Source organism: Peromyscus californicus, unplaced genomic scaffold (assembly GCF_007827085.1).
Source record: "Peromyscus californicus insignis strain IS unplaced genomic scaffold, ASM782708v3 Scaffold_7__1_contigs__length_154581171, whole genome shotgun sequence".
Taxonomy (NCBI): domain Eukaryota; kingdom Metazoa; phylum Chordata; class Mammalia; order Rodentia; family Cricetidae; genus Peromyscus; species Peromyscus californicus.
In genome coordinates this window covers 94,028,198-94,050,011 of record NW_026294595.1, presented here as the reverse complement: position 1 = coordinate 94,050,011, position 21,814 = coordinate 94,028,198, and the positions used below count along the sequence as shown (strand labels likewise).

Genomic DNA, 21,814 nt, shown 5'->3' with positions numbered 1-21,814 from the left:
GCAACAACCATGGGATACAAAATACGGGAAAGGGGACCCCGGAAATGGGATGAGCAAGGTGAGGGATGGGTGTGTGTGGGGGATGTCTAATTTCTCTCTAGCCTCCTCCACTCCAGGTGCTGAAGCAAAATTAACTGCTCATTACCCCCATCTCTATCAGCTCAGGTGCAATTTCTCAAGCTTCTTTAAATGAAACACACACACATATAATATGTACATATATATATATATATATATATATAAATTAAATATATATATTAAGCCGGGTGTGATGGCCTTTAATCCCAGCACTTGGGAGGCAGAGGCAGGTGGATCTTTAGGCTATATAGAGAAACCCTGTCATATATATATATATATATATATATATATATATATATATAATTTTATGTATTTGGGTGTTTCACCTGCATGCCTCTCTGTGTGCCACATGAGTACCCAGTGCTCACAGAGACCAGAAGAGGGTGTCAGTTCCCCTGGGACTGGACTGTAACTCCAGAGTTACGGACAGTTGTGAACTACCATGTGGGTGCTGGGAATCAAACCTAGGTCCTCTGGATAAGGAATTCCACTGCTGAGCCATCTCTCCAGCTCCTCCAGCCTTTTAAGACAAGCAAGGGAAGAAAAGGGGGCAAGAAATCATGCACTCTTGAATGAGGGACCCATTACTCTGAGACTCCAGGTCCTCTTCACCAGAGCCAGCTCAGTGATGGGGGGCGGGGCGTTGGGATGTCACTTTCCTCTGGACCAGGTGGGATGAATACAAAATTTCATTCTGGTAGCACATGCTCTAGGGGGGATGGGCCTTCCAAGGGATGTTCTGACTGTAAGACTCCAGGGTTTTGTGGGAATACCTCGACTCACTCACAGGGCAAACAAGCACCTTTTGAGGAGCTGCAGCGAACCAGACATGGTGCTGGATGCAAAGGATCTAGGAACAAATGGCCCCGTTCCTGGGAATGATCATCATTTCACATTTCCCGGGAAGAAAACCACAAAGGAGCCAACCAGAAAACTGGCCGTACGATGCTGCCGAGCTTCCTTTACTGTTTCCAATGGATTGTCAGTGGAGCCCCGAGAATCTTGGCCTCTCGGTTTCTTCATGTATTTCTAACATTCTCAAGTGGCCACCCTGATGTTTGGCTCTGCCCAGAGCATTCTGGATAGAGGACTGGTGGGAACCAGGACCCAATCTCAATTTTAGGGTGGGGAAGAGCAGGTCTCCTTCTGGAAAAGAAAATGTGCAAGGTGTCTTCCTGGACAGTCCCAACCTCTGACACTTCTTGGTGCTGGGTTTCATCTCTTCTCCAGCAATCTGCCCCACACCAATAGCTTAGTCTTTGTGACAATATTCTGGAATATTCAGTCATAATGATAGCAGGCCTGGGAATTAGCAGTTGGTTAGCCCTCCATAATATGTCACCCTTGTCTAAATGAACCAAAGTGTCACTATGTATGTGCTGTTACGACAGTCTCTCCTGACACATTCCAGAAGCAAGGTTTTGCAGTTCCTTTAGGAGCCGGTGTTCATTAAGTCTACACCTTCTCTTGAGGACAGGGAGCTGCAGGGCCTCTCCCAGTGGCCAGCTACTTGGAAGTGATGACCTCTGGGAGGGCCTGAGGACAGGGAGAAACTGAGGCTGACTGCTTAAAGCCCCACGCACACTAGGGATGTGCTGGGTCTGCCTACAGTAAGTGCTCATCGGGAACTTCCCTGCCTTTCCCAGTCGAAGGGGTAGGAGATACAGCTCTCAACTAAAACCCTGAACCTGCAGATGTGACCTCCTCTCAGGGGACCTAGTCCACAGAGCATCAGAGTAGGACTGGAAGCAGGGACCACGGGAAGCTGCCATTGGCTCACTGCATGTGAGTTTAGGTCACTGAGTCACCTGGCACTATGATCCAGTATCAAGTTTGGGTGTCAATACCTCACTCCGTTAAGATCCTGGGGAGCCTCCAGCTGCGGAGTGGGGGTGGGGGGGGAGGGCGGGATTCGCGCACGTGCAAGCACTCACAGGTGCAGGCCACGCCCATCCCAGTTGCTGCTCACCCTCCTGTAGGGCTGCCAAGACCCGGGACCCACCAGATCCCGTACGACACATCCTCTTAGCCAGCCGGCCGGCTCCACCTTTCGCAGCCCGTTTCTAGAACCCAACGTACGGGAAGCCTGGGTTCCTGTTGCTGCGGGTACCGCGGCTGGACGGTCATCCTGGCAGGATGTCAGCTTGATCCTTTCCCCTCCTTTCTTCTTCGTTTATCTGTGGTCCAGTAAGCGCTCCTCGAGGCTGGGTGCTCCCTGGTTGGGGTTAGCTCCCAATCCCACTGGTAAGTGCTGCGCTAGGGGGAGCTGGAAGGACACCCAGGGCAGAGGCGAGTCCCAGGAAGGCTTCCGAGGAGGTGACTTTTTCAGCTAGGGAGTTCCCCAGGGTAAGTCGGTGGAGATAAACTTGCACTTCTGGACCTGGCTTCGATGTAGTTATGGGAAGAATTGGAAATTTGCTGGAATTCTTTATATTTTTCTGGCTTGAGTTTCAATACTCTTGAGGGCTGTGTGTGTGGGCGAGTCTTTAGTGGAAGTGTATGTTGAAAGGCCGGAGAATGACACGGAAGGAGTGAGGCCCCTGGAAGATTCCCCACGCGAGATTGACTATGTAGTTGAAGATGACCTTGAATTTTTTTTTTTTAAATCCATGCAGCCTCCACCTGTTAGGATTGAACCTAGAGCCTTGTTGAATGCCAGACGAACACTGCCAATTTAGCTACCGCTGTTTTGGTGGTTGTTCTGGAATTAAAGACATGGGCCACCATGCCCAGCACATTATCCATCTAAAGATGAGGTACTGTCAAAGAAATGGGTTATCCCTAGGGATTAAGCGGTGGTGCTGGGTGATGGGCCCTGAACCAGCTGTGGCCTCTGGTCCTTGGCTGTCTGGGTACATAGCAGGCTGGAGTGCCTAGATGCACCTGCACTCCAGCGGCCGGATGTTACCCCAGGTGCCATCCCCCGAACGCTGGGGCAGGCCTAGGCAGCCTTACAGCTGCAGGGGACCCTCTTACAAATGCTGCCCCTTGTAGTTCCTCAGTGCAGCTCAAAGGAACCCAGTGGCAGCCTTCAATCTTTGAAAACACGCTAAACAAGTGAATAAGCTTGAACTGAGTTTAATGGCTTCCTGGCTCCTTAGAGCAGCTAGGCCATTCAAAGGACAGTCTCCTCTCCTGGGAGAAGCTTACACACTTCTCTCCACCTGTACTGGAGGTTGTCTTCTTCAGCCAGGCAGCAAGTGGCTGCCACACAGCAACCAGATACTGAAAACAAAGTGGCTTGTCTACTCATTGTTCGTATCCAACAGTCAAGCAGTGAGTGGTAACATCTGGTAACTTGTGGGTCCCATCTTATCAACACCAGGCAGCTGGCACCTGGCTTCTACCACCTCTGTTGAGGATGATTGTAGGTCTTTGCTGCTTACACAGTGGTAAGGAAATAAATATGACACTGCCTCAGCACTATGGGGAGCTCTCAGATCTCACCATGTAGGGCAAGATTGCTGCAAATCAGCTATACTCAGTCCCTGGCCTCCGGCTCCACACACTAGGCCAAGGAACTGTGCCTAGGCCATGAGAAAGCTGTTAGGATCAGGTTCTGGCTGGGGCTGGGCAGCACATTAGGTAACTGCGTGCTCCGTTGAATCATGCTGGAACTCATACTGGGCCAGGGAACTACCATTATGAGGATGCTGCTTAAGAGTTGAGGACAGCTGGGCAGTGGGGATGCAAACCTTTAATCCCAGCACTTGGGAGGCAGAGGCAGGTGGATCTCTGAGTTCGAGGCCAGTCTGGTCTACAGATCCAGTTGCAGGACCACCAGGGCTGCACAGAGAAACCCTGTCTCAAATACCAAACTTAAAACCAAAACCAAACAAAGAAGAGTTGAGGACAGCTACTGTCATTCTGGGGACGCAGAACCTCAAGTGCAGGGGGTACAAAGGAGTTGAGACTTTCAAACGGGGCTTTAAGGGTGCCACTTGGGATGCAAGCTATGTACTAAATCTGACCCCTTGTTAAAATGCCATCAAGTTTATTTACAAATATCTTTACAGTTTGAGTGACAAGTCAGGACTTCACAGAAAAATAACAAAAACCGACTTTCTCTGCCCCTGTCAGAAATCAGACACCAGATATACAGACAGCTTGATCTAGGCATCTGGATACTGAGGGTCACTTCCCAGAATGAAAAAGATGGAGACCACAGCCTTGGGTGCTCCACCTTTCAACACTGCAGAGAAGCTCGGGTGGTGGACAAGCTGCTGAGGCTAGTTACCAGCATAAGAAAGACTGACCCACCAGGAAGCCCTGTTGGTGGGACAAGGCTAAGGTCTCATGACTGGCTGAGATCTTGGCTCAGAGGTCCCACCTCAGCTGAGACTGCAGGTGATGCTGAATGTTGACTGGACTCGCCAGACAGGCGGTCAGGTGCCAGGCTACCTTTCGATCTTCTTTGGTGGGCTTTTCTCCCTGCCCCGTGCTTTGGTCTCGGCATGAGGGTTTCAGCAGCTGCAGGTGGGGTGTGGCAAAGGGGCTACAGTGTGTGGTGGTTTTAATAAAAATTTTATTACACAGCCATAATGTCATTGACACTTGTCCAAATCCAAATGATACTAGATACAGATCTACACGTGGGTCAGGATGACTCCACAGATTATATGGATTCTATGATTTTATGTCCTTTAAACAAGAAGAAAAAAGTCCAAGTCTGACATGATAGGAGAGGTCCCAGCAGCTCCAGGACTCTGCTAGAGTGCAGGTGTTCAACAGTCTGTGACTCCACATTTACACAACAGTCTAGAAAGAGCTTCAGTCGATGGACTCTTCAAGTATGTATGATTGCAAGGAGTCCACCACCGGTCCTTTGCCCAACTCCGTGCCACAGCTACAATGGCTGGCTGGCGCAGAGCCACGCTTCCAGATTCTACAGTCACAATACTTCTTCAAAACCATCTGTTGCTGCTTTTAAAAAAGTAAAAATGTAAACTAAGATAAAGCAACACCAAGGCTTTACTCAACCATCAGAACTATTAAGTCCATTTTTGTTTAAATACTACTTAATTCCATGATTTCCCATCATCCCTTCCTTATACAGGAGTCAGTGAAGTACAGAGCCCTCATCGTCGTGTGGAATCAGCAGCTCTCAGCTGTTCCTTTAGCCTAGTGCTTGGAGGATATCATCAGCTGTACTTTGTTCTGAAAAGATTTGTTAAATGCCACTTTTATTTACAGTTGGAGCTTTACACCTGAGAATGATTATCAAGCAGTCAGCTTATCTCTTTTCAAACATTTCATAACGACATACACACCTCTTTGCTGGCTTCACCCTAGCTGCACAACAATATATATATGCTCACCATACGTATATATGCACACACAGACCCACACGGGCACGCACGCACGCACCACTGCACATGCTGGTAACATTTGAAACCTACATCTTTTTGTGTTTGCTCTCCACATTCATGTTGAATTATTTCTTTAAAAAACAAAATAAAATGTTATTCTTGCCAAACATCAAACAGAGTCAACTAGGAAGACAGGTAGGCACACTGGGAGGGGACAGGAAATGCTACGTTCAGTCAAGAAGCTATAGGCTGTACCTGTGCAATGAGCAAGACTCTGGCTACCCTCCCTGGGACCTGCCACGAGCTTCCTGCCCACCTGCTAGGACACAGCGTGTGGGGCAAGGGGGCTAGAAGGGAGTTTCCTGTGGGGTAGGGCAGTGCTGGGGAAAAGGGGAGGAAGTCACACAGCTATAGCAGTCAGGCCTGTTTAGTAAGAAGAATCACATTTAATCAGTTTCTTTCTTGCAGTTTCAGATGCTCAAGTACAGCTCAAAAAAAAATCTGAAACAGCTATAGACCCATGACAGACTGATACAAAGAGTACTGCATTTTAAAAAATGATAAAAAATCCACACACATACACATACACACGCCCACACACACACACACTCTCTCTCAATTAGACCCCCTCCCTCCCCATAAATGTACACTTTTTGGAAACTAAACTTTTTGAAAATCCCTCTTCCATGGACCCAGGAAGAAGGGAAAGATGATGAGAGGAAAGAGTTCGGCAGACGTCAGTTCCCGCTCTCTGCAAGGGTTAGGGGCCATGGTCAAGGTCGGGCCCAAGGCAGTCTGGAGGACACTGAAGTGCTGCCACTGTTGCCACCAGGGGTCCGGCAAGAACCCCAGCTGCCCGGAATACTGAATGTGCAGAGTGGCCAAACTGCTAGTTCAAAACCAAAAGTGGGTGGGGAGGGCAAACACAAATCTAAAGACATGGAACAGATCCACCTTGGGTGGGACCTGGGGGGCTGGCGGGAGGCGGGAGATGGTGCAGACAAGGGAGGGCTATACAGCAAATGGTTTATATTACAATGACTGGCAGTTTAGAGTCTCTTCCCAGTTCCACTGCTGCTCCAGCCCAAAGAGGGCAAATCAGAGGAAAAGAGGAAAGCTGGACTCTGACGGGCATGCAGGGTTGGAAGCAGCAGGCTGGGAGTGCTCAAATAAGCCCCCGTCGTTTCTTGTAGTCTTCTAAGTTCAGAGATCTCCTTGGTGCTCCGTCCTTGGCTGGTGGGGCCTTGGAGGTGATAGCCAAAGCTTTGGACTCTGGGAAAGAATAAATTGGCCAACTTAGGATCTGTACAGGCCTTCTGATCTTGGCTTCCCTTCTTCAGGGAGCCTTGCTGACTGGAGTCTGCTCTCAAGAAGGACCCGTGCCCTATCTGACCTTGGTTCTATGGATCCTGAGAAGCAGGTACCTCCTTTTCTTCCCTATAGTCAAGACTCAAAGCTGAGAGACCCACAAATCTATCTGGTCCTTAGTGCCCCTTCCAAGTCCCAACACACACACACACCTGAGCTTGGAACCTGTAAGTCAATCTTCACATCAAAATCATGGACTTTGAACAAGTCTTCTGAGAGGTCACTGGCTGACTTAGAATTCAAATCTTTATCCTTCCCCTGACCCTGCAATGAGAAAAGGAAACAAATTATAAAACATAAATGCAAACAGAGAGGCTGGCGGGCTGGCTCAGTGGTTAAGAGCACTTTCAGAGGATCTGGATTCAGTTCCCAGCACCCACACGAAAGTTCATAACCATCTGTAACTCTGGTTCCAGGAGATCAGGTACCTTCTTCTGACCTCTGTGGACACCAGGCACATAAATGCAGGTAAAACATTCATACAACATAAGATAAATAACATACAAATAGATTTAAAGAAACAGCAGTCATGGATGGTCAAAGCTCTCACTCAAAATCACATGCTTTTTATAATAAGCCCGCCCATCTTTTTTTTTTTTTTTTGGTTTTTTGAGACAGGGTTTCTCTGTGTAGCTTTGCGCCTCTCCTGGAACTCACTTGGTAGCCCAGGCTGGCCTCGAACTCACAGAGATCCACCTGGCTCTGCCTCCCGAGTGCTGGGATTAAAGGCGTGCGCCACCACCGCCCGGCCCGCCCATCTTTTTTAATGTACACGTGTGCAACACCCATGTGGACGATGACCTTGTATGTGATCCTCAGAAATGCTACATATCTCCTTTCAGACAGGATCTCCCATTGGCCTTGATCTCATCAATTAGGCTAGGCTAGCGCCCAGCAAGTCCAGGAATCTTCCTTTGACTCCTCAACACTGTGATTACAGATGTAAACCACTATCCTAAGCATTTTTACATGGGTTCTGGGGATCAAACTCAAATCTTCATCTTTTGAGGGAAGAATTTACCAACTGAGCCATCTCATTAGCCTCCCACCCCTGTGACTGACACTTCTTTCTGTAATTGAGATGTATATAAAATCACACACACACACACACACACACACACTTTGGTGAGTGGAACCCAGTGCCTTGAGCTTGCCAGGCACATTCTCTCCAACTCAGCTGTACTTTCTAGTTCTAAGGCCCCTTTCAGATTGTTTCTCTCAGGGAAACCAGACGGGGCCATGAACAGTCTTCCCTTTTAGAGCCTTTCTAGGCTGCAATGTGGAAAGGAGATGGAAGGAAGACTTGTCTGTGGTATATGAATGGAAAAGGTGGGCTTGAGACAATAGGCCCCTTCGGACCCAAGATTCAAGGCATTCATGGGATAGTCAGGGCAACTTCGGAAATTGAAAACTACTCGCTTCAATTTTGATACATCAGCCTTCACCCTCCCCCGCCCCCGCCAGGGAAACATAATGGGCCCGCGCCACCCCAGTTCCCATGGGGCTCACTAGGCAAGCACTCCACTGACGGAGCCACGCCCCCAGTTCCTGTTTATTTCCGGTTTCTCTGAAACAGTCTCATGACCTCAGGCCGGCCTTCAAGCTCTTGAACTCCTGGTCCCTTTTCTTCTCCTCCTGAGTACTCCAATTACAGGCATGTGCCACCACATCTGTAATTTCAGCACTCGGAGGATGCAGAAGCAGAAGGGTCTCTGCAAGTTCAAGCCCAGCCAAGGCCACAGTAAGATGTTTCAGGGAAAAAAGAAAAAAAACAAACAACTAAAGAAATGAGCCTCTCCGGGATTACCATTTTTGCCTTTACACTTACAACTGTCTGATCCTTACTTGTCACCTGTTTCTTCTAATCACCCTGTAAGATCCACAGGACACTGTTTTCTCTATGAGGAAACGTGCTGCAGAAGTCTAGAAAGTCGGTGGCCTGAACACAGTCAAGGCCTCAGTAAGTAGTAGTTTAGAATCAAAGACAATTCAGCACCAGTGAGTACACTCGTAAATAGCTGAAGAAAGGCCCACAAGCCCAACCCACGTTCCTCCCTATACGAACAGCAGGCCTACACAAAGCAAGGTGGCCTCTGAGGTCCTAGTCAGCAGCCTAGCTCCACAGTCGCAGGGAGGCACTATACTTGCCTTGCTCATTTCCTTTGGAGCATCTGGTAATACTCCAGAACCGTATTTTGCATTTAGCTGGGCCAAAATGGCAGCCTGAACAGCTGGGTCTCTGGACTGGGAGAGAAAATACATAAATTATTTTAAAGATTACTTAACATTCAGAGTCCCATGCCAAATTCTGTCCCATTTACTCCCACTAACATCACAAGTACTACTGGGCATCCATTAGCAGCTCAGTGGAGTTTCCCTCAAGTCAGCTGCAGAAAAGCACAATTAAAACCATCAAAACAGCCCATCTAGGCCCCCATACTAACCAACATATACAGGCTGTGCACCCTCTAGTATGAAAATCCAAAACCCATAATGCTTCAATATCTAAAATTTTATGCACCATCACAGTGCCATGTGTGGAAGATTCCACATCTGATCTCATTTATTGTCAAAAACAGGTACTAAAGGTATGATTAAAGTTACCTTCAGGTGATATATACACACATTTGAAACAAATGCATTTCTTCTGTAGACCTGGGTCTCATGCCCAAGATTTATCTCTATATATACTGCAAATATTTCCAAGTTTAAATATGCCCAAGCTCTGGGATGTTTCTAGTCGCAACCACTGTGGATCAGGGACTCTTCCTATGTTGACATCTGCTGCACATTTTCAGTGCACCCTGATACGGAGGGTTAACTCCCAGGTTTTCACTACCTGTATGCCCTATAGCAAGATAAAAAAGGAAGAATCCAGACCCAAGCTCAAGGCAAGCAAATCCCAGCTAGAAAAACATTATTTTTAACTTCTTTATTAATTTCCTAATGGAATTCATTTTATGTCCTAGAATCTAGGTCCCAACTAAAAACGTCCTCTTCAGGCGCTCACATTGGACACGATGGTGGGTTTGCACTGCCTCCTAGTAAAGGGATCCATCTGCTGGTTTTTCATGTTGTGACTTTCAGCCTAAAACAGAAAATATGCATTAGATCTCCTCCTCCTCCTCCTCTCTTTTGTCCTAAGCTTACATTATAAATAACATCTTTGCAAGGAACTAGGAAAAAATTCAAAAGCTGTCTGTCCTTTCAGTGATAAAGCACTTGCCTAGCACACATAAGGCCTGGGTTCAAGGCTGAGCTGCGGAACAGGAACAAAAACAAAACAACCCCCAACAACAGAACAGATGCTGGAGCAACAACCAAGTCCCAGCAGAACAGGTACAGGAGCAAGAACCAAACCTCCCCCAGCAGAACAGGTACAGGAACAAGAACCAAACCTTCCCCAACAGAACAGATACAGGAGTAACACACACCCCCCCAACAGAACAGGTACAGGAGCAAGAACCAAACCTCCCCCAACAGATCAGGTACAGGAGCAAGAACCAAACCTCCCCCAACAGATCAGGTACAGGAGCAAGAACCAAACCTCCCCCAACAGATCAGGTACAGGAGCAAGAACCAAACCTCCCCCAGCAGATCAGGTACAGGAGCAAGAACCAAACCTCCCCCAACAGATCAGGTACAGGAGCAAGAACCAACTCCCCCCCCCCCCCCAACAGATCAGGTACAGGAGCAAGAACCAAACCTCCCCAAGCAGAACAGATACAGGAGTAACACACACACACCCCCAACAGATACAGGCCCAAGAACCAAACCTCCCCCAGCAGAACAGATACAGGAGCAAGAACCAACCCCACCCACCCAACTAACAAATTAGACACAGGAGTAAGAACCAAAACCCCCCCCACACAACAAAATAGATACAGAAGCACCAATGGCAAAGATAAAAATGAATGTAAGGGCAGAACAGGCCAGAAAACCGTTAGTTTGTATCATACATTAAAAATGCTAGGGGCAGATATGAAGCAGAGTGAACGCATGCTAAAAGTATATCATTTCAATAATTTAAAACCACACATGGATAATATACAAAAAAATTTTTGTTTAACCTAAATTCTTTTGTTACCTGTGAGGAGGCACATACCTGCCATGATTATCTGTGTGGGGGTCAAAGGACAACTCTGTAGAGTTGGCTCTCCCACCTCTACGTGGGCTCCAGGGCTTGAACTCAGGGCACCAAGCTTGCATGGCAAGCATTTTTGACCTGCTGAGCCAGCTCACTAGACCTGATTTTACTTTTTTGAAACAGAGTCTTATATAACCCAGACTGGCTTTGGACAATAAGCAGCTGAGGCTGGCCTTGAACTACTGACCCTCCTGCTGCCACCTCCCAAGTGCTGGTATTACAGGTGTGTGCCATCATGCTGGAATTCCTACCATTTTACTAGAGTTTCTTTCAGTAATCCATGTGAAGTTTAAAACTCACCACCAGAGCCTTCTCAGACTCCACAATGTTCCACTCCCGATTCCGCTGGTTGATGTAGCTACAAAGTAAGAGGCGTCGTCAGTCAGTGGGCTGTGAGGGGGTGGGGCAGCTTGCACCTCGGCACCCCAGAGATCTGTGGGGTCTGTGCAGCACTGAATGTACAAGACTACAGGCCAGCCAAGGCCAGGGTCCTTACCAAAACAGGATCACTAACACACCTGATTGCAGATATGTTCTTGGTTCGCTGGCGGTCCAGGGCTTCTGCCCGCTCCTCCAGCTCATTTAGCTGGTCTTGGATTTGTTTGGCTTTGTCCTGATCTCCCAGGTCCTCAGCCATGGCCTGCACACAGAGAGACATGTGAGCTCTTGGCTGCTGTTGGCTCTCTATTAAATGGCTCATACAGCAAAGGTAAGGCACCTCACACGATGAACCAATGAGAGGAAACGTGAAGAAATAGCAACAAAAGTACTTGACAAAGTCAAGGCGTCTTTTTTGTTCTTAACAGTAGAATACCCACCTTCCCATTAGTTACCGGGCTCTGTGAGCCCAGACAGGAATGATGCACCATTAATTAACCTTAGAAAATAGGCCCACATGGCCAAACTTCCATAACTAGGTCCATCCTATCTCGATGGATGGAATGGAAAACCACCTGCCACAGTGGGGTTCATAGTAAAGCAAACACAGGACTAGGAAAAGATCGACTGCACTGACAGCAAGGAACACCCTGTTTTGCTTATCCCAGGGCCCACCATGGTCCCCCATCCTGCTCTCCCTGACTTGGGGCAGAGAATGGACATGAGTGTGATTTCTCCATCTTAACATGACAAGCACAGGGGTTGAAGCTTAAGTCCTACCTTCTCCTTGAGCAGCTGAGTCTTCTTCATGGCATAGTTTGGGGGAGCTTTTCTGAACCTTTCTTTCTCTTTTACGATCTGTAGCAGAGAGGAGACATCAGCAGTGAGGTATTCCTAAACTACTTTTGTAGCTGGGCTAAGCGAGCCCATTTGGAGGTAAGCTGTAGTTAAAGGGGACTGCTCATCCTAAAGCAGTGCCACTCCCCAGAGGGGGGAACAAACTCATTCCAAGGGACACTGCTGTTTCCGGGGTTAGAGATTCTTCTGGGACAGTCTAAAGGAGCAGGCATCCATAAACAGCAGCAGAACAAAGGCCTGGTATTGTAAGGCTAGAAACTGTCCAAGAGAACAGAGATCCAAGAATTTGACCAAAATATTTTGGAGAAAGGAAGTTCTAGAAGAACCAAGCCTAGGGGAATACACATCCTAATGACTTGAGTCTATGTAGTCTCATTGTAGATGAGAATGTATAGGGAAGGTTTGATGAAGTATAAATTATGAGGTAGCAATAATAAGCAACCCTTTAATTAATTTCACATATCACAGAAAATGTCAAGACAAGATAGATCTCCAATCTGGTCTTAAACAACCGAGGCCCTGGGATTCAGGTTTCTTACCTCCTCAATGTCCTGATCATTGAATTTATAATTGAGAGCGTCTTTAATAGATAATTCCTTTTTATTGATTTCATCTAGAGTGGGCAACTGCATGCCAGCAGAAAACATCTGTACCAAAATGTGATAAGAAAGCTGTCAGTGAGGGCTTTAGGAAAGAACACGTTCACAAACAGCTGCCAGCAGTCTAGTTACTTACTGCTTCCTTCCACTTCATGAATTCACTTTCCGTGAATTCTTGGTTTGACACAAACTCCAGGCGGAACACTCGTTGGTCATTGCCATGCCTACAAGAAAGAGAGACAGCATCTCAAAGAATGTACACATTGACTGTAATCAGCTAAGCAACCCTATCAGACTGTGTATACTACCTGTGTCTGTGGGCCTCAATCCTGGCTACCCTCTGAATTGCCAAGGAGACATAAAAACTACCACAAAAGCACCAACTAGACCTACTAAGCCCAGGCACAAAATGAATCTACCAGGGGTCGTTTCAACAGGTAGCCAGGACTTAGTTTAAAAAACTAACAGTAGAAACCAAGGAGGCCTGGCAAGTGCTTCAGAAGTCTGTTCATCATAAACCCTCAGAGTCCATCAGGAAGCATCAGTATGTACTCTGCACAGTTCCTGGGATGAACTGAAGAGCAGTGTTTCTACTGACCATTGCTTGGCAAAGTTTGGGGACTCAATGCCATGCCATACTCTTAGAGATTTCTCTGGACACTAGCCCAACCAGCTCTTTTTGATTTCTTCTTCTTAAAAAAAAAAAACAAAAAAACAAACTTTTTTAAATGTAAAAAAAAATTTTTTTAAATGTATATGTGTATCTGTCCACAAGTATCTATGTCTGTGCCTGGGCAGGCCAGAAATAGTTATAGGTGGTCATGAGCCACCATGTGGGTGCTGGAAACTAAACCCAAGCTCTTTAAAAGCAGCAATCCCTCAAACAGCTCTTTTTTTTTTTTTTGGTTTTTCGAGACAGGGTTTCTCTGTGTAGCTTTGCGCCGTTCCTGGCACTCACTTGGTAGCCCAGGCTGGCCTCGAACTCACAGAGATCCGCCTGGCTCTGCCTCCCGAGTGCTGGGATTAAAGGCGTGCGCCACCACCGCCCGGCCACAAACAGCTCTTATTAAAACAAAACTATTAAATTTGTGTCCATGTGCATGTGTGCGTGCGCATGTGTACGTGCATGTGCTTACAACTGCAAGCGTCACAGAGAACAATTTGCAAGAGTCAGTTCCCTCCTCCCACATGGGTTCCAGGGACTGACTGAACTCAGGTCATCATCTTGGTGGCAAGTACCTTTATCCTCTGAGCCATCTTGCCTGCCCCTAAACTCTTTTAAAACAAACCAGGGAGGATGTGGATGAGGATTTGGGAGGGGAGTGGAAAGAATGTGGTGACAAGAAATGGGCAAGGGGACAGCCATATCTGTTACTTGCTATCTGCTACATGATCCTGGCAAACTCCTGTTACACCTTCTGATACGGGGGTCTTTAGAATTCTTAGGGTTCATGAGGGAAGGGGCAGGGATTTATGTATTTGACATCACCTTTTTCCTAATGTCAAGAATAGCGCCACGCACAGAGTAGAAATTCAGTAAATGTGTGCCAAGTCAATGACATTGCCATTTCACTGACGAGGAAAGTAAGTCTAGAAAGCTGACCTTACTTGGCAAAAGTGAGGCTAGTTGAGAGCCAGGACCAGAAGGAAGCAAGTTTCCTGACTGTCCGCACAGAAAACGTCTCTGGCTCTGGCAGCGGGGGGTCTCATGGACCCAGTTACTGTTCTTCTGTACACCCCAACATATTGCATCCTTGCTACCTTCTAGGAAACACAGACCCAAGCTTTCCTCTGTGCATTATGGGGACCATACTTAACGCTCAATGTTACAAACATCATACTGGAGGCAATGGCAGGCCAAGAAGCAGTCTGTCTGCAAAGGCAGCTAATGCTGCCACAGAAGGAACTCTTAAACCAGGGCGTGGTGACACAGTTACCCCAACCCTTGGAAGGCTGAGGCAGCATTATCCAGCTTGGGTTATACAGCAAGACCTTGTCTCAGAAAAGACGGGAAGAATGTGAGGAAGGATGTATTTCATTAGGTAACTAACTCCAGGTGGCCTGGAGTTCACCACATACGCCAAGCTGCCCTTGACCTTGCAGCGATCCTCCTGATTCTGTCACTGGAGTACTGGGATTACAGGGGTCTGTCTTCATGCCTGCCTCAGGAAGTGCCTCTTACCGTAGCTGCAGCCCTTTGTTTGTTCTGGTACCACCCAGCTGGTAAACTTTGGCAGTTTCCACAACACCTGTGATCTCAGCCACCTAAGAGAAAAAACAGACACCAGTAAAAAGCCTCTTCCAGAACTTTCCACACCATTCTTTTGTCTCTATCCAAACACAGAAGAACTGTGAAAGAGGAGCCCACAGGGGCCTGTCTCATGCTTAGAATTCAGATGGCTAAGGCTGCTGAGCCTTATCCTCAGGGTAAGCAAGGCAGGAGAAAAGGCAAATTAGTCTGGAGGCCCATTACAGAACGTCAGAGGTCAGCTCTTTCTCTTCTTTCATTGTTGAGTGGTAAACATGCTACGTAAGTGACTGACACTCCCAGCATCCCATCCCTAAAAACAAAACCAAAATTTACTCTACTCATTTATTCTGTGTGTGTGCACACGTGCAGGCATGTATGTGCCGGGTCACAGAAGGCCAGAAGATGACTTGTGAGAATCAGTTCTCTCCTCCTGTGCTGGTCCAGGGATCAACCGCAGCGTCAGGTTTGGTGACAAGTGTCTTTGTGAACTAAACCATCTCACCCCCCATTCTGGAGATGAGAACAAGATGAATGTTCTTGCCAAGACATATGTGGAGCTCAGATGACAACCCACAGAGTGGGTTCTCTCTTCCCACCATGTGGGTTCCGGGGGTTGAATTCAGGTGGTTAGGCCTGGTGATCAATGCTCTCACTCACTGAGCCACTCCCCAAAGCCCCTCCCTGTTTTTTGTTTTAAATGAGACAGGGTTTCACTATGTTGGCCAGGCTGTTCTTGAACTCAGGCTCAACTGAGCCTCCTGGCTGTTTCCCAAGCACCCAGTCCAGGCCTCTAGCACTCAACTACATTGTGTGTGTGTGTGTGTGTGTGTGTGTGTGTGTGTGTGTGTGTGTGTGTGTGTGTGTGTGTTTTAAGAAAAGTTTGGGCTGGGCAGTAGTGGCACATACCTTTAATCCCAGGACTAGGGAGGCAAAGGCAGGCAGATCTCTGAGTTCGAGGCCAGCTTGATCTATGGATCAAGTTCCAGGACAGCCAGGGCTACACAGAGAAACTCTGTCTCAAAAAAAAAAAAGAGGGGGGGGGGGGTGAGGGTTTGGGCCAGGGAGAGGGATAGGAAGGCAAAGCCTGACAACCCAAGTTCAATATCTAGAACCTATATATATAGCCAGATGTGAGCTGGGCTGGGGGTGCACACCTCTAATCCCAGCACTTGGAGGCAGAGGCAGGTGGGTCTCTGAGTTTGAGACCAGCCTGGTCTACAGAGCAGGTTCCAGGACAGCCAGGACTACACAGAGACACCTTGTCTCACCTCATCCCATCCCTCAAAACAAGCCAGATATGGTGGTGCAAATATGGAATCCCAGAACTTCCATGGGGAGATGAGAACAGCGACAGAAGAATCATCTAGCTCATGAGCTAGCTAGTCTTCTAGAGTACACAGGATGGCAGAAACAAGAGATAGTACCTCAAAATAAGGTGAAAAGAAAGAACTGGCTTCCTAAAGTCTCTCAGACTCCATATATGCACATGGCACTTACAACAGAGATAGATAGATAGATAGATAGATAGATAGATAGATAGATAGATAGATAGATAGATGATAGATAGGTAGATAGATGGTAGGTAGGTAGGTAGACAGATAGAGCAGGACTGGCAAGATGGCTCAGTGGGTAAAGGGACTTGCTACTTGATGACTCAAGCCTGACAACCTCCCTGGAATGCACATGAACGTGAAAGGAGAAAGCCAACTCCAACATGGTCCTCTGAATTCTACATGCACACCACACATGTGTACCTTTCCAACATACACCTTACACACAGTAATAATAAGTGAAATAGTTTTTTTTTGGTTGTTGTTGTTTTGGGACAGGGATTCTCTGTGTAACAGCTCTGGCTGCCCTGGAACTTGCTCTCTAGACCAGGCTGGCCTCGAACTCACAGAGATCTATCTACCTGCCTCTGTCTCCCAAGTGCTGGGATTAAAGGCGTGCGCCACCAGCCTGGTGAAGTAATTATTTTTAAGATTTTAAAATTTATGTATGTGCATGTGAGTGGGTATGCCTGCCTGCGTGTTTGTGCTCATGTGGAGACCAGAAGGTCAGGTGTCCTCTGCCATTTTCTACCTTACTTTCTGAGATGACGTCTCTCACTGAATCGGAAGAATTCAGACGCTCCAGCTGGACTAGCAGTGAGCTCCTGGATCTGCCTGTGTGACTCTCAGCAGAGGTAATGTGTGTGGCCAAGACGAGCTTTTGTGTGGCTGCTGGGGACCTGAACTCAAGTCCTCCTGCCTATGCACAAGCACTTTACTCAATGAACCATCTCCCCAGTCTGAGAACTGGTTCTTCAGATCAAATTTTTTTTTGGTTTTTTAATTGATACACAGTCTTAAATGTAGTTTAGGCTGCCTTTGACCTCACTGTGGAGCCCAAGCTGACCTCGAACTTCCTCAGTTTGTTCTTCTCCCTCAGTCTCTGAGTGTGAGTATGACAGCCATGTGCTACCATGTCCGGCTTACTGAGCAATTTCTACAGTTCAAATGAGAAGAGCGTGGAAGTGAGTTTCATGGTTACTAGTACTTAGACAAGCAAAGAGCTGTACATTAAATGACAACTGAAAACAAGAAAAACCAAACACAACAATCAATGGGACAAGCATGGCTATAACTTGGGAAGCTGAGGCCAGAGAATCAAGAGTTCATCAAGCCAGGCATGGTGGTGCATGCTTTCAATTCAACAATCTACAGGTGAGACCCTTGTCTCCAAGGGGTAGGGGGCAGTTCGCTGGGCGATGGTGATGCGCACCTTTAGTCCCAGCACTTGGGAGGCAGAGGCAGGCAGATTTCTTGAGTTAGAGGTCAGCCTGGTCTACAGAGCGAGTTCTAGAACAGGCAGGGCCATACAGAGAAACCCTGTCTTGGCGGGGAGTGGGGTGGAGGTGGGGGTGGGAGGGTGGGGGGTGTCAGGAGTCCAGGGAGGGGGATGGGACTGTAAGGTCAGTGTTGGGCTACAGTAAAACCTAGTCTAAAAAATAAATAAGAAAAAGAAAACAGCTCAGTTCTAGCATCCAAACCACAGCAACAGTGCTGGAACACATGAGAACTAGGAGGATTGGAGTCACCTTTTTTCTCTTCCCTAAGTCTAGAGGTGACTTGGGATGTAACATGGCAACTTTTCATAGAGACAAAAATTTCATTCACTTACTTCTCAAATGAACAAAACTTCTATACATTATATAAGTCTGAACAACTCGTCATGGAAGTCCTTTACCCCTCTCATGGTGAAAGGGAGGAGAAAATAATTCTCATTCAAGCACACTGTTTCTCTGGGCTCCCGAGAACCTTTCAGTTAGTTGTGAATGATTCTCACTGCTGTATGAGCCACTCTCCTACAATCAGTTCCTCTTCTGCTAGTCTGGCTCCTAAGGGTCCCCCAAAGGCTCATGTGCTGAAGACTTAGTCTTTGGGTTGACAATATTGGGAGGTGGTAGAAACCACTGGGAGCTTCTGTTGGCTTGTTCTTAGTTTTCTTTTTTTTGTTTTGTTTTCAAGTCAGGGTTTCTCTGTGTAGTCCTCACTGCCCTGGAACTCACTCTGTAGACCAGGGGGGCCTTGAACTCAGAGATCTGCCTGCCTCTGCCTCCCAAGTGCTGGGATTAAAGCCGTACACTACTGCTCAGCCTCCCTCGGGGTCTTAGTAACACTGGTGGGCCTAGAATTTCCTCTCTATACTCTACTGGCTTGTGGCAATTCTTCTGCCTCTGTCTCTCAAATGCTAGGATTATAGGTCTGTGCTACCATACTTGGCCTCTTCTATTCTTGAGACAGGGTCTCACTCTGTAGCCCAGGGTGGCTTCCAACTCACAGCAATCCTCAAACCAGTCTCCCAAGTGCTGGAATTACAGGCGTGGGCTACTTTTCTAGTTATAAGGGAAGCTGACTAAACAGTCAAATGGTGGCAGAGGAATAACAGATTTGTTCTGCGGCTCCCACTCCCAGGAGACAATCATTAAATTTAAAATATGCAGAATTGTCCAAGGGAAGAATACCAACCCGGTATACTGGCTTGCTATTGTGGTTTCCAATGCCAATCCGCACAAAACAGCCTGTGACAGTTTTAGCAAAGAAGGGCATGTGACACCAGCGTTCCAGCTTATGCCTTGATAACCGAACTCGATTCAATTCCTCAGGTAAGGAGACTGGCTGTGATTTTGGAGGGATTTCTTCTTTCCTGTGAAGAAACAAAGAATAGTTAGTATTCACTGTAAAACCACCAGAAAGACAGACATCAATTTCTCAATACTTACAGCATTCGATCAACTTAGTAGGCGAAATAAAGGACCAGACAAGAACTATACTCTAATCTAAAGTAGTGTGCACTGCCCAGATTGGTGCTCCATTCCAGGAATGAAGCTGAAGGCCAGTGTGAGGTGACATGCAGTCAGTTCCTATCTGCCAGGCCCAGGGAAAAGGACCAGGGGGATACAGCCAGGAGCCAGAGGCAGGGAAATGAATGCAGAATTCAGGATACCCAATCACGACAGAGCTGCAACCCCACACCTACACCAAGCTTCTCCTCCGAGAACCCTCCTGGGACAGCCAGTCTTAGTCGCCTACTTGACACACCTGGGAAGGGGAATACAAAACTGGGGATGGTCTTAATCAGAACGGCCTGTGGCCATGTCTACGGGGCATTTGCTTGCTGCTGAGTGCTGGGGGAGGGCCCAGGCTACTGTGGGCAGTGCCATCTCTGGGCAGGTGGTCCTGGGTTATATGAGAAAGCTGGCTGGGCAAGAGCCAGACTGAGCCAGGCATAAGCAGCATTTTTCTCTTGGCTTCTGCTTCAAGCTCTTGCCTTGGCTTCCCTTAATGATAGAACCTTTAATACGAAATAAACTCTTTGACCCCCACCTATCCTGCTGAATGAAAATAGACACAGCTTACTCTTCTTCTTCGTCAGATGACGATGTTCGGGATGAGCGGTCTGATTTCTCACTGGACTTGTCATCATCTTCCTCCTCCTCATCATCAGAGTAGACCTCACTGGTTTTCAATGGCTGTTTTTTGGCAAGGAGCTCAGCTAGAACAAAAGAGGAAACAATCACTTATGTTCTCTCCACAAACAAAAAATCGACTCATCTTTCACCTTTGAAAAGAACTGGAACACAGAAAAAGATCTGAGCAGACAATCTACCCTTCTAGACTGGTCTGTGATAACCTGAGCCATACTGAGGTAAACCACATTTAAACATTCAGGCACCAAGATCAGGTCCTACAGACAGACAAAAAAAAAAAAAAAAAAAAAGCCAGGAGGTTGTTATAAGGTGGTAGAAATGGTTAGCAATCACACTGACTTCCCCAACCCTCCCTACATACTGGAGATTGAACCCAGGGACTCTTCCATGCTAGGCAAATGTTCTACCAGTGAGCTATACATTCAGGCCCCGATCTTTCCGAAAAGGTTTCAATTACTTCATTTATGTATGTATGTCTGAGGAGGTCAGAGGACAGACAACATGCAGGAGTCAGGTCTCTCCCTCCATCATGTGGGGTCTAGGAACTGAACTCAGGTTGTCAGTCTTGGGGCAAATGCCTTTGAGCTGATGAGCCATCTTACTGGTTCCCTTGTCTTTCACTGTACTCAAGATGCTTGAAGTTAGACAGCAAAGAATGAAGAGAACTCTTAATTACCTCTTGTGGGTTTTTCTCTCTCTCTTTAACCCATTATGTACAGATGCTCAAGGAGGACAGAAGGTGTCAGATCCCCTAGAGCCGGAGTTACAGTACTTGAGAATCTCCTGACACATGTGCTGGGAACTGAACTCATGGCTGACAGAAGAGCACCAAGCACTCTTAACCCATGCCACCAGCACTGTTTGACTCTTGATAAAATTTCACTATGCTGTCTAGGCTATCTCTGAACTCAAAATTCTCCTGGTCAGGCGGTGGTGGTGCACCACCTTTAATCCCAGCACTCGAGAGACAGAGGCAGGTGGATCTCTGTGAGTTTGAGGCCAGCCTGGTCTACAAAGAGAGTTCCAGGACAGCCAGGGTTGCACAGAGAAACCCTCTCAGGAAAAAAAAAAAAAAAATCTCCTGCTTCAGTGTGGGATCACTAGCTTTCATCACCATACTGGGCCATTATCATTACCTTTCTAGAGTTTAAGGAGAACTTTATTTTGAATTTGCAGTACTATGTAAAAGCAGAAGAATGAAAGCAAACTCAATGTCCACAAATGGAGTACCACTCAATCACTCGTAACACCTCCATTTCGTTAAAGCTGTGAAAAATGAGTCAAAAAACATACAAAAAGGAGAGATGGGTTAGAGATGGCTCATGATTAAGAATTCCTACTGCTCTCCCAGAAGACCTGATTCAGTTCCAGCACCCATATGAGGTGGTTCACAACCACCTCTAATTCTAGTTCCAGACGATCTGGTGCCCTATTCTGGCATCCTCAGACACCCCACCATACACACACAGACACACACACATATAATTAAAAAAGGAAGAGACACTCCTACTTTCTGAGTGACAAAGTGAGTTTTCAAGGGCCAGTTGGCAAACACTGCAGGCCTCTGGTTCATGTACTGTTTCAACTACTTAACTGCTCAGCATGAAGGTGGTCCTGAACAGCATGCAAACACAAAGGAGTGTTGCTTTATTCTAAGGAAGTTTTTCCTCTTGGTGATGGAGAGTGTCTTGTGAATGCTGTTACTCCCCCTGGCTGGCAAGAGAATTAACTCACAAAAGATGGTAGTCTTCTAGCAGCTATACAAAGAAAGGAAGTAGAGCCTGGTGTAGTGGTTAGTACTTGTCTATACCCTCAGCTACTTAGAAAGCTGAGTTCAAGGCCAGTGTGGGCAAT

General features: G+C 47.1%; 1 protein-coding gene across 1 annotated transcript in view; it reads right to left on the bottom strand.

The window, feature by feature from the left end:
- Positions 1-4,583: 4,583 nt before the first annotated feature.
- The window catches only part of Rtf1 (RTF1 homolog, Paf1/RNA polymerase II complex component), a 63,910-nt gene continuing 46,679 nt past the window's right edge, over positions 4,584-21,814 (bottom strand). The window contains exons 7-18 of the mRNA XM_052723745.1: positions 19,890-20,025; positions 18,999-19,176; positions 14,920-15,002; positions 12,874-12,961; positions 12,678-12,785; positions 12,061-12,138; positions 11,421-11,542; positions 11,203-11,260; positions 9,766-9,843; positions 8,904-8,999; positions 6,908-7,019; positions 4,584-6,659 (exon numbers count right to left, since the gene is read on the bottom strand). Of these exons, the coding sequence (XP_052579705.1) occupies positions 6,553-6,659; positions 6,908-7,019; positions 8,904-8,999; positions 9,766-9,843; positions 11,203-11,260; positions 11,421-11,542; positions 12,061-12,138; positions 12,678-12,785; positions 12,874-12,961; positions 14,920-15,002; positions 18,999-19,176; positions 19,890-20,025 (1,244 nt within the window). The 3' untranslated portion in view covers positions 4,584-6,552. The remainder of the gene's footprint in view (positions 6,660-6,907; positions 7,020-8,903; positions 9,000-9,765; positions 9,844-11,202; positions 11,261-11,420; positions 11,543-12,060; positions 12,139-12,677; positions 12,786-12,873; positions 12,962-14,919; positions 15,003-18,998; positions 19,177-19,889; positions 20,026-21,814) is intronic.